Below are 12,445 nucleotides of genomic sequence, written 5' to 3'. Positions count from 1 at the left end.
AGTGCACTCCCTCCTTCCTCTGTATGTGTTTTTTTGTCAGCATGCACACAGCTTATGCTGGTGTACGTGCATGGTGCGCATGGATACATTACGTTAGCTCCCTTGTGCGATTGGTAAGATGCGCTATGTGTCCCAGGAGAGGACGTCAGGATGTGTGCTTCTTATCCATTGATAGGTTTGATGCAATGAATGAGTTTGCATGTCTGCACTATGCATGTTACAGGGCCAGAGTTAGGACACCTATGTTTACCTGGGTACTTCTGCGCAGTATAGGTGACTAAGCATAAGAATGCATTCTTCTGTGAACTAAGACCCCGGCTTGTAACTTAGCTGTAGGGATAACAGTGGTGCCTGGATGAGTGAATCTGTGAATGCATTTGTTTGAACATTTGCATGCGAGAGTGCGAAGGGTTAATAGATTTTCTCAGAACAGACACAGATGCAGGTATGTGGCAATGAAATCAAAAAGTAACATTTTTCACTTGATGAAAGTGTTGACACTTATAAAGTGTGATATGTGGTATTATCTCTACCTACCCCGACTGCGCTGGTGTACTGCTCCAGCCTGCTGTCAATCTTGGACACCACGGCCGGCTGTGCTGCTTTCGTACTGCAAAAAGAGACCGAATTTAAAAAATGTGTACAAATAAAACATTTCCACATGATATTATTATACAGGATGGACAAATGATTGACATTTCATAACAGGAATACTAGTCAAGCAGGTCTACTTAAAGGACTACTGTAGGGGGGGGGTCGGGGGAAAATGAGTTGAACTTACCCGGGGCTTCTAATGGACCCCCGCAGACATCTTGTGCCCGCGCAGCCACTCTACGTGCCTCCGCCTCCGGTTCACTTCTGGAATTTCCGACTCTACATTCCGAAAACCACTGGGTCTGCGCGGCCATGTCCTCGCTGCTGCTGATGTCACCAGGAGCGCACGGTGCAGGCACAGAACATACTGGGCTTGTGCTATACACTCCTGGTGACATCAGCGGTAGCGAGGACACGGCAACGCAGACGCAGTGGTTTTCAGACTTTAAAGTCTGAAATTCCAGAAGTGAACTGGAGGCGGGGCCGGAGCATTGGTGAGTGGCTGCGCGGTCACAGGATGTCTGCGGGGTACCATTAGAAGCCCCGGGGAAGTTCATCTCATTTTCCCCTGACCCCCCTACAGTAGTCCTTTAAAGGGACTCAGAGCTGACAAAAATAAAAAAGATTTATACGTACCTGGGGCTTCCTCCAGCCCCATCCGCTCGGATCGCTCCCACGCCGCCGTCCTCCGCTGCCCGCATCTTCGAGAACCGGGTCCCGTCACTTCCGTCAGTCGGAACCTGTCTGACTTAAGAGAAGTGCGCTGTTTGCATATCTCTCCAGTAGCCGCTGGAGAGATACATAGAGGGCGCACTTCTCCTGCGTAGACTGCCGATGACTGACGTAAGTGGCGGGACCCGGTTCCTGAAGCTGTGGACAGTGGAGGACAGAGGCGTGGGAGCGATCCATGCGGATGGGGCTGGAGGAAGCCCCAGGTACGTATAAATCTTTTTATTTTTGTCTGGAACACTTTAAAGAAAAGTGGAGATCTGCTCTTATTGGTCAGTCTGTAGCTAAAAGTATAGCTGTCGGTAGACTGGTACCAGTTGCCTGGCAGCCCTGCTGATCCTCTGCCTCTAATACTTTTAGCTACAGACTCTGAACAAGCATGCAGATCAGGTGCTCTGATTGAAGTGTGACTGGTTTAGCTCTCTGCATGCTTGTTTAAGGTCTGTGATTCAGACAGTACTGATCCCAGAAAGAGCAGCAGGACAACTAGGCAACGGCTATTGTTTAAAAGGAAATAAATATGGCAGCCTCCATATCCCTCTCATTACAGTTGTCCTTTAAGACAACTCCCCTGTGTCTGTTAGGCCTCGTACACATGCCTGATAACGACAGCCTCAGCCAATAATCAGGCGTGTGTGCGACCCGTAAGCAATCCAACAAGCAGATCTACTCACCCCCAGCGACGCTGATCCCATTGCTTGCACCCCTCCTCCTGTGTGACGTGAAGCAAAGGCCGCTCTTCATCCCACCGCATAGCAACACAGCGCGTCATCAGCTACACAGCTAACGCGTGTGTTTGCAGCCCGGCCCAGCACTGTTGCCCAAGGGGGATCAGGTCCTGACCCACGACGGGCGACATCCATTGGAAGTGTGTATGCGGCCTTAGACATGGTCAATTAGATGCTAATGATTTGTGTTAATGCAAGTTTGTGCGGCTTGGTATTGGGCCAATCAGAATGATCAGCCAGGATAATCCAGGCCTTATGCTTTACTTAAAAATTTTGCTGAGAAAATACGATCAGTGGGAGGCAAAAGCATTGCCTAAACTTCATATCAAGGTTCATATAATAGGAAAATAACTCTTAAAGTGTTCCTCACCTGTCTATACAATTACTCAGACATCAACAGCACATTTATACAATTCTGCAGGTTAATTATGGTATTTTTTGCATATGAGTCGCACTTTTTTGCTCCTCAAAAAAGGGGAAAGAAAGTCCCTGGGTCTTATATTGCAAATACAGTGAGTCCCCAACTTACAAATGCCCACTGTTACGAACCGCCGACCCACCACGATCCAATCAGCGGGGAGGGAAGGGACGCGGGCGGGGACCGGAGCTATGCAGGAGGCGGGGGGAGTGGCATGACTGACAGTACAGAGAAACACAGCCCGCTGTGACACGCTGCGTGTCGGCAGCGTGGCTGTGATTTATGGGGGATGGCAGAACGTAGGGGGGGCTTAGGGGGAATTGAAATCGCAACAGAGGCTGGGCAGTATAGGCAGACCCAGCCTCTGTATGTGGATTGCATTGTCAGAACCCCAACTCGGGTTCTCTTTAAATGTTGAAATTGTATGTCCCTCAACTGCTAAGACCTGCAATGTGCGGATAGTTCTGAAAAAGTCTTTTTTTTCCAGGTAATGGCTGCCCTCTGGTGTTGGCAGTGTGGAATGACAGCTGAAGACAGACAAGGGCAGAGAGGCTGAGCTCTTCCAGGAATATCAGGACTAATGGTACACGGTAATGAGCGACAACCTCCCACTTCCTGTGCTAATAGCATCACAGATTATAGATGACAGTCTGCGTCCCCGGGAATTGAAGGAGTCCGCTTTAATCAACGAACAAAGCTTTGGTTTACAGGACTCGTCACTCTGTGTAATGAGCATTTGCCTGGGAACAGAAAGCACTCTGTGCAGGGACGAGGTTGGAGGAAGTTGATGGAAGGCGGCAGAACAATTAGGGGAGGGGGGGTGAGAGACTGCAGACGGTCATCTCCGCAGCCAGACCCACCGGTGTTCCAACATCCTAGCATACTTATCAAAGCAGCATGCATTTATACGGCTATTAAATTGCCCACCAAGGGGGGGGGGGGTTATCAGTTCCTCAGGGAGGGGGCGTTATTAGTTTTCCACCAGGGGGCGGGTATATTTTCCCTCTGGGAGGGAGGGTTATTAGTTGCCCACCAAGGGCGGGGGCATTATTGGTAGCCCACCAACGGTAGGCTATTAGTTCTTTGGGGGTGGGGAAGTTATTAGTTACACGCCAGAGGAGGGTTCTGTGTGAGAGTAGCGACAGGTTAGGTTATACTAGCATACATGAACACCGGTGATGTCAGGGGATATAGAGCGAAGACGCACTATCTTAGAAGAGTCATCTGTCACCTCGATCCCTTCAAATACCCGTCCATTTTGTATTCTTGATTATCCGTCTCTCCAGAACCTCCCTTGGATTGAGCATTCAATATTTGAACTTTTAAAACTTTTTAAAAAAAATGTTGTCTATCAACTGCAGGAGTTTTAAATCTCAAGTAAACCCAAAACCAAACAAATTCTGCAAACAGACGTTGAGTAGCGTGAATTATAAGTGTTGTTTTTTTGTAAATACCCTTGTGAAGATGAATAGCAAATCCCTACAGGCTTAAAGGGAACTTGAAGTGAGAGGGATATGGAGGCTTCCATATTTATTTCCTTTTAAACAATACCAGTTGCCTGACATCCTCATGCATCAGTAGCGTCTACATCAAACTCAAATAAAAAAGGGGGCTGACGTTAAACACAGGGACCAAGTGGCAGGCCAGCCTCAATGTCTCATGGCCACCTTCCTCCCTTATAAAGTTACCTGGGGTCTATAGCCCCACCCCCTAAACAGTTCCCTGGTGTTTAAGGGTCCTCCCTCCCCTATATAGGTCCCTGGTGTCTAATGGTCCTCCCTCCATCCTCTATACAGTTTTGTGGTGTCTAGTGCCCCCGCCCCCTCTCATTCCCATACAGTTCGCTGGTGTCTAGTACTTTCCCCATCCCTCTACCTTATGGCTTCCCTGGTGATCTAGGGCTTCACCTCCAATATAGCTTCCCTGATGGTCTAGAGTGAGCCAAACATAATGCAAAGTGGGGTAAACCATCTGTGGGCCAAATCTAATGGCTTTGAGGGCCAGATTCGGCCCGTGGGCCAGAGTTTGACATGTATAGTATGTACTAGGAGAAAAATGAGGATAAAAAGTGAATTACGGTACATAGGGGCCAATATGTGTTATCCATTACTTCTAAGGAAGTGCGCATATTCATCAAACAGTTACAGTAAAACTCGTGTTCAGATTTGTTGGTCGGATTTGTCAGATTTTACCTTTTCTGAGAGGATCTGTTCAAGAATTCTGCCCGTTCTTCAATCTGTAAAGAGAGCAAAACTGGTTATAACAATCTTATATCACCCGAGCCTTGTTATCTAGTAATATTGAGCTCAAAACTCATATAGATAATAAAGATGGTCACTGAACTGAGGTGCAAATAATTAAATTGAAAATTGTATGCAGACAGAAAATCACTTCCGGCCAATTTTGGTTGGCCCAGTTTCAGACTCTGTACAATTTGTATCACATTTGCGTGCAAGGTAGAATTATTAGCATATAATCGACCATGAGAGTAAATATATGAAAGCACCAATCAAAAACGTCTGGACCCCTTCCACCGCCTTTTCTTTAAATACATAAACACACATACTTAAAGAGAAACACCAGACAAAATATTAAAAAAGGACATGCTGTACCCACATACTGAATAAATGACTTAATGAGAGGAGGGCCAAGAATGTCTATGGGTGATTTTCTAAGAACTCCACAAGTTCTTATTTAACTTCTGTATAAAAATAATTTAACCATGACAATTTAGGGATGTCCTAATGAGCATCTAATTGGTTCATGTCTGGTTTGGATTAAATCATCTCTTTGCTTCCTGAACATGAAAAGGAATTGTGGCCATGCAAAGAGCAGAGCTTATTCAGTATGATGAGGGGGCGGGGCAGAATCCCAGTTATTGGTTAAAAGCTCATACACACGTCCAACAGAATTCACAACCAACCGCACAAAAAGTTGTTAACACGACAAGTACATACACACACGCCAACCAACAAAACAACCAACCCCCTTAAAGAGACACTGAAGCGGAAAAAAAATATATGATATAATGAATTGGTTGTGTACTATGAATAATTACTAGAAGATTAGCAGCAAAGAAAATATTCTCATACTTTTATTTTCAGGTATATAGTGTTTTTTTAACATTGCATGATTCTATAATATGTGCAGATTACACAACACTCAGCATTCAAAATGAGTCTTTCAGAGCAGTCTGTGAACTAATGACCTCTCCTCTAGCAGAGAAAAAGTAAACATTTCAATTACAGTTGAGATAATAAAAGTCAGATAACAGCCCTCTCCACGACTAACTTGGTCGGAGAGCTTAATAGCTTTTTTTGCATAGAGATAACAACTGGAGTTTCTCAACTCTTCCTGTACTGGAAACAATTAGACTGATGTATCTGATCTTAATGTTTAATTTCTTAGCTGTACTACACATACAAATCATAATATCATAATTTTTTTTCCGCTTCAGTGTCTCTTTAAATACTATGCGTGCAGGCTAAATGTCAAACTGCACAACATGTCAGCGTTCAAAAACAACAAAGTTGTTGAAAAGACTTGTACACATGTTCCAAACTGCATGATAGTTGGGCAGGTTGACCCACCGGTTGGATCTGGCAAACGACCCGTTATCAGTTGGTCGTCTGGTTGTTTGCCAGCTGTACACACGCCAAATTTATCTTCCAACAGAACAAGTGTGAAAGATAGTTGTGCAGATTCTTTGGACATGTGTATGAGCCTTAAGAGAGCAAGTGATTAAATACCTGAGAGTTTAACCCCTAAACTCATTGTACACAAACGTCACAAATATGAAAAAAAAGAGATAGAAAAAAGAATCGAAATACACACTTGGGTGGATTCTATAAAGGATTGACAGATGAAAATAATTTTTTTTGCTTACTTTTTTTAATATTTTTTATTTATTTGCTGAAGACTTTTTATACATACGGTATGTAATTTTTCTGTGTCTTGTTAATTGACTTTCCTAGCTGGAGATTGTGTACCTGCTGGTACACACAGTGTACAGGCTTGATAAGGGTGACAAATAAAACTATTACTCATTGGGTCTTGCTGTGGGTGTGGTAGGAGGCAGGTGGAAGGGGGGGGGGGAAATGTGCTGTGATAGACGGAGAAATGGCAGAGCTGCCCAGGGAAGCAAGTGTGTGGACAGTGGAAGCTAGTACTTGGCACAGTTATGTATTGCGGGGGCGATGTAATCCCGACATGTCTTCTCGGTTCCGATCACATGATGTGACATGTGATCAGGATCCAGGAGGCCATCCGGTGGTAGAAGAGGGTGAAGGAAGAGTCTCTTCCATCACTTCTCTTCCACCATTGGGTGGCTCTGTAACACTGACACGGTCTCCTGGATCCTATGTCATATCATGTGATCGGGACCCAGAAGACCTGTCGGAAGTTCAGAGCCACTGGTGGAGGAAGAGAAGAAGCCACCTGGAACAGGTAACTATAACCACTCCCAGACGCTCGCACTAGGCAGCCAAATTAAATTTGCCGGCATAGGTTTAGAATCCACCAGCCGCTTTCTAACGGAAAATTTCGTTTGAAGCTGCAAATGGCTTAATGGTTGCAAGCTCTGCCAATCGGTAGCAACCAGATGACATTCATCACCCGGCAGATTGGTGGCCAAGCCACGTGGCAAGCACGCAGTTCTGCCGCTGGCGTAGAATGGGCCTCTCTCCGTTCCTTACACCCTTATACAACCCACCACGGCAAGCCACTAAAAGTCACATGTAGTTTTTCACATACGCTATATAAAATGATAATGGACCTCTGTTAGTAGAGAAAACAGTAAAACAAAGTTACACAGCGATCTCTGATAATCCAGATTATTTTATAACACTGTTTTAATCCTCTACTAAATGAATTTAGTAAAAGAGGCTCATCTAAGCAAAATGTTAGACATTGACACTTTAACATCGGCACTACATTATTTTGGCACAATACAGTAAAGTCTCGGTTATCCGGCACTGACAGGGAATGGCTTATGACTATTGGGCAGGTATCGCTCACGCTGACACAGCTCCTAATACAGGCCCTTTTAAAGAGAAACCGTAACCAATAATTGAACTTCATCCCAATCAGTAGCTGATACCCCCTTTCCCACGAGAAATCTTTACCTTTTCACAAACGGATCATCAGGGGGCTCTGTATGGCTGATATTGTGGAAAACCCCTCCCACAGTGTGATGTCAGGACCATGGTTCTGACATCACACTGTGGGAGCCTTGTGGGAAAAAAAGCAAACAGCATCTCCTTCCACTGACATCACCTGCCAGCAGTAAAAATGTCACCATGTGATAAATGTCAGAATGAAAAATCAGGGAGAGGAAAGATTTTACAATGGGCAATAATTGACTAAATCATTTATACATAATTATTGTAAAAATGAAGCACTTTTTTTTTATTTTTTTAAATTTTTTAAAAAAAACTTAAATTATTTTCACTAGAGTTCCTCTTTAAGTGCTTAAACGGAAAAGTATAATTTTTCTAATAATATTGGTTCATCCTTCTAAAGAGGTAAAATTGATATTGCCTATCGTATGCAAAGTTGTTGAATAGTTATTACCGGTATATAACCGGACGCCTCCACCAGTGTTCTTGTCCGGTCCCACACCCCTGAAAGCAAAGCTTGGCTTTGTGGTGCCTGCCACGTGCCGTGTAGTGCCGAAGCTTGGCGCAGCTACAGTGATACTATAGTCCGTGCCCCGCACATGGGTAATTTTGGGATCCGGCAGTTGCAGGACCCCAAATTACTTCTCCCTCTGAGTTGCGACAATTTAGAGGGGAAATAGTATTTAACGCACCCCCCTCCCCCATGCAGTTCATTATTTCGAGAACCGCTCATGCGCAGAACGCTCATGCCATCAGGTGGGCGGTCGCGACAGGCGCGTGGACAGGCCGTGCAGGAGCAGTTGCGCACGACTCCCGGCTAGATCAAGCTGCTTACAGATCCGCCAGCGGGACAGACGAAGGGACCCAAAGGATGCCGGGGGACCTCACGGTCTACAGGGGGGCTGGAGGGAGCCCCAGGCAAGTTCAGTTTTCCATTTTGCAGCTCTGCTCAGAGTCCCTTTAACCACCCAGAAGAAGAAACTCCCTTAACCAATTATGCCGCGCAGACGTAAGCTTCAAGTCTGCAGCGGCAGCTGCTAGAGCCGCTAGTCAGGTCCTGCAGTTTGGGGGGTTTGCAGGGGATTGTGCGGGGAAATGCCCATGACCGCGCTGTTACAGGGAGCAGGGGGAGATTAGCTGCAGGGGACAAAAGTCCCCTGTGCCAATCCGTACTTTACCGCCAAGAATAAACACTGTTGTTGTTCAAAAACAGTGTTTATGCTTACATAGAGCCACCGTGATTTCTGCCGGTTTCCGCCGCCCGATCATTCAATTTATGAATGGGAACATTAATCTCCCCGCCGGCACTGTGATCGCAGCAGGTTTCCATTGAAACCTTGCGTCACTTCCCTAGTTACAATGTAGCAATACATTGTATCCTATGTAGCGTACTTGTACGCTACATAGACCTTTGCTCAGCAGGGACATCTTGTGGCCAAATAGTAAAATACACCTACAGACTTTAGGGAAAAATAATAATAATAATAATAATAATATCTATGTCAAGAGGGCCTATCATTATTAAATAATGGGCTAAAAATTAGTGATGGATGTAAAACTGAAAAAAATGCACCTTTATTTCCAAATAAAATATTGTCACCATACATTATACTAGGGATATAATTTTAACGTTGCATTAACCAGGACAAATGGCCAAATAAAATGTGTGGATATTAATTATAGTAGCATGAATTATTTTAAAACTATAATGGCTAAAAACTAAAAAATAATGTGTTTTTTTTTTTCAATTTTTTCTTAATATTCCCAGTATAATGCATTTAGAATAAAATAATGCTTAGCATAATGTACCACTCAAAGAAAGCCTAATTGGTGGTGGAAAAAACAAGGTATAGATCATTTTGTTGTGATAAGTAGTGATAAAGTTATTGGGGAATGAATGGGAGGAGCGCTGAAATGTGACAATTCCTCTCGAAAAATACCCGCGGTCTGAAATGGTTAATCTAACACTAGCCTAAACCCCAACTCTAACATTAACCTTCACAATAACCATAGCCATAACAAAAACCTCGCCCTTTACCCGCCCCCTCATCTCCTGAATATACCGTCCTATGTGAATGTAACAGTCAGTGACCTTGTGCCGTACCTTAAAAGATGAGCCCTTCGGAGTAAAACATTTAAATGCTTTCTTGTCTTCTGATAATCCTTCGTCCGGCAGCTTCTGGCGTTTCTCTGCAGCCTCCGCCCTTCTCCTCTCTATCTCCTCCTTCATTTTCTTCTTCTCTTCCTAAGAATACAATGGTTGCAATAATTACATATATAAAAAAAATTATTAAATTACTCTCATCTTTAACCCACATTTTTCTTTCAGGGTCTATGGCTAAAAGTATTAGAGGCAGTGGGTCAGCCAGGCAATTGGCATTGCTTAAAGGGGAACTGAAGAGAGAGGTATATGGAGACTGCCATGTTTATTTCCTTTTAAGCAATACCAGTTGCCTGGAAGCCCTGCTGATCCTCTGCCTCTAATACTATTAGCCATAGCCCCTGAACAAGCATGCAGCAGATCAGGTGTTTCAGACTTTAAAGTCAGATCTGACAAGATTAGCTGCATGCCTGTTTCTGGTGTTATTCAAATACTACTGCAGAGAAATAGACCAGCAGGGCTGCCAGGCAACTGGTATTGATTAAAAGGAAATAAATATGGCAGCCTCCGTATACCTCTTACTTCAGTTCCCCTTTAAAGTGATCTGAAAGCCAGCATTTCTACTTTGCTCTAAAAGATTGCTCGCAGCTTGAAAGCTACTATCCCAGAAACAAATTCTAGCAGAACATCAGTGAAATGGTTAAACAAAGCACTTTCTCTTGCTATTCAGCTTCTAATCCGCATCCAAATTGGAGATAACAGTATATTTTTTACTTGTTAAACACAAATGTATCAACACTGGAATGTAAGCAAACACTCTCTGTGAAACTGTCTCTGCTTCAGGCACACACACAGTTCAGAATAGCTCATTAGAAGATTTTAATAAAATAATAAGCAGTTTTAATAGAAAATGAATAAAATGCAATGCCTTTCAGGGCAAGAAAAACTACACTTTGGAAACTTGTAATTTGATAACAGACAATATTACTTGTGCACAAAAGCAAATGTGATAACTGTATGAGTAATAAAAAGTAGGAAAACACATTTTTATTGAATGTTATGTCAGAGTTTCAGACCACTTTAAAAGGAAATAAATATGGCAGCCCCCATATCACTCTGGCTTCAGTCGTTCTTTAAAATGCTAAAGACAGAAGCCCACCTCTTCTCTGGCTTTCCTCTCCGCCTCTTCCTGTTTCTTCTTCTGCTCCTCCTCCTCCATGTGCTTCTTCCGCTCTTCGCGTCTCTTCTTCAGCTCTTCCAGTTCCGCCGCAGACTCTTGATGTTTCTGTTTTAACTTGTCAAACTCCCCGGTTTCTGTCTCCCCCCTGCGGCGCCGCAGTTCGTCCAGCTTCTTTCCCGCTTCCACCTTGTTCCCGGCATCGGGTTCATCAATGCTCGACTGCCCTTTAACCCCACTGATAGAAAAAAAGTAAAATACAAGCAGGAGGTCAGTAACACACAAGAGAACGTTCAGCTAAACTCTAACAGTTTACAGTTACCATAACATTCCCATCCGCTCAAAATGCCTAACAATCTCATTGACTATCCCTACTCATGGGCTATTTGAAGTGGACAGAGACAAAGTAGGAAATTCTCTTTATAGCATCATATATACCCCTTATCTCATGTGTAGCTCCAGTACTCAAGGGCCGAGGTCCTCACACATTTTTGGTACAGCTCAAATTAACTGATGGGAGCAAATCAGGAAAAAAGTGGTTCAACAAGTAGAACATATTTCGCAGCACATCCTAAACACTGACATGGATGTGGCCATGGAGGACTGGAGTTCAGAACCAGAATAGAACATCCGGCCGGTGGGAGATGCACTTTGGAGGGAAACAGGAAATTTGGATGTTTGGCTACAAATAGTGGGCATCTGCTATTTATAGCTGCATTTTGTGTAGTGGGCGGCTCCGGTACTCATTATTTTTGGCACCTATGGAGTGGCTTAACTTCCATGGCACCCAATATTTTGCCTATATAGTGACAATGGCGGTGCAGATATTGGCGGTTTTGCGGTGGAGGACAGTTGGGGTTCAACATAAATTGGGAATCGGTTATGGTTAGACATTAGTGAGGGGAGAAGGGGTAAATTATGGTAAGGCATTTGTGGGGAAATAGTTTAGGATAAGGCATCGGTGGGTGGGGGAAATTAGTTAAGGTTGGGCATCACTGGGGGGAGGCGGAAAGGTGTTGGTTAGGATTAGGCATTGGTGGGTGGGGAAATCAGTTAGGGTAAGGCACCACACCAATGCCTTACCCTAACTTTGGTAGAGTGGTTGGTTAGGGTAAGGCATTGGTGGGTGGGGGGAGATCAGTTAGGGCAAGGCATCGGTGGAGTGGTCAGTTAGGGTTAGGCATCATGGGTGGGGAGAGGTTGGTTAGGGTTATGCATCGTTGGGTGGGGAAATCAGTTAGGGAAAGGCATCGGTGGAGTGGTCAGTTAGGGTTACCAGTAGGAGAACAGAGGCGCCAGCAGGATAAAAGTGGATAAAAACTTTAAAATTTGCTGGGAGGAAGCGGTGGACTTACCTCCATAAAGCAGACACGAAAGACTGTCTGAATAGTAGCAATCACATTTATTAACTAGTACCCCAAAACAGTGCAACGCGTTTCGCAGGCCCAGCCCGCTTCATCAGGCAATAAACATGGGGAAAAGACAGAATTTCAGCAATAGCAGGTGTAGCGCCTCAGCACCCTGAGGCGCTACACCTGCTATTGCTGAAATTCTGTCTTGTCCCCATGTTTATTGTCTGAT

The 12,445-nt window shown here is 44.4% G+C and overlaps 1 protein-coding gene and 1 long non-coding RNA gene across 7 annotated transcripts in view; one reads left to right on the top strand and one right to left on the bottom strand.

Annotated features, from left to right (window-relative positions):
* CALD1 (caldesmon 1) overlaps positions 1–12,445 on the bottom strand; it is a 221,039-nt gene that overhangs the window by 16,109 nt on the left and 192,485 nt on the right. For all 6 annotated transcript variants that reach the window (XR_011030583.1, XM_068278142.1, XM_068278145.1 and 3 more), the window contains 4 exons: positions 10,847–11,102; positions 9,691–9,831; positions 4,662–4,705; positions 538–610 (listed from right to left, as the gene is read on the bottom strand). Coding sequence is in view for 5 of the 6 variants with exons in the window: in XM_068278142.1 (XP_068134243.1) it covers positions 538–610; positions 4,662–4,705; positions 9,691–9,831; positions 10,847–11,102 (514 nt within the window). In the remaining variant the exon portion in view is untranslated. The remainder of the gene's footprint in view (positions 1–537; positions 611–4,661; positions 4,706–9,690; positions 9,832–10,846; positions 11,103–12,445) is intronic.
* Positions 1–12,445, top strand: part of LOC137564362 (uncharacterized) — a 30,661-nt gene that overhangs the window by 8,860 nt on the left and 9,356 nt on the right. Inside the window, exon 2 of the long non-coding RNA XR_011030585.1 lies at positions 2,957–3,059. This is a non-coding gene — a long non-coding RNA (uncharacterized lncRNA). The remainder of the gene's footprint in view (positions 1–2,956; positions 3,060–12,445) is intronic.

Source organism: Hyperolius riggenbachi, chromosome 3 (assembly GCF_040937935.1).
Source record: "Hyperolius riggenbachi isolate aHypRig1 chromosome 3, aHypRig1.pri, whole genome shotgun sequence".
NCBI classification, from domain to species: domain Eukaryota; kingdom Metazoa; phylum Chordata; class Amphibia; order Anura; family Hyperoliidae; genus Hyperolius; species Hyperolius riggenbachi.
The sequence above is the reverse complement of the archived record's forward strand: the minus strand, read 5'-3'. Positions and strand labels throughout refer to the sequence as shown.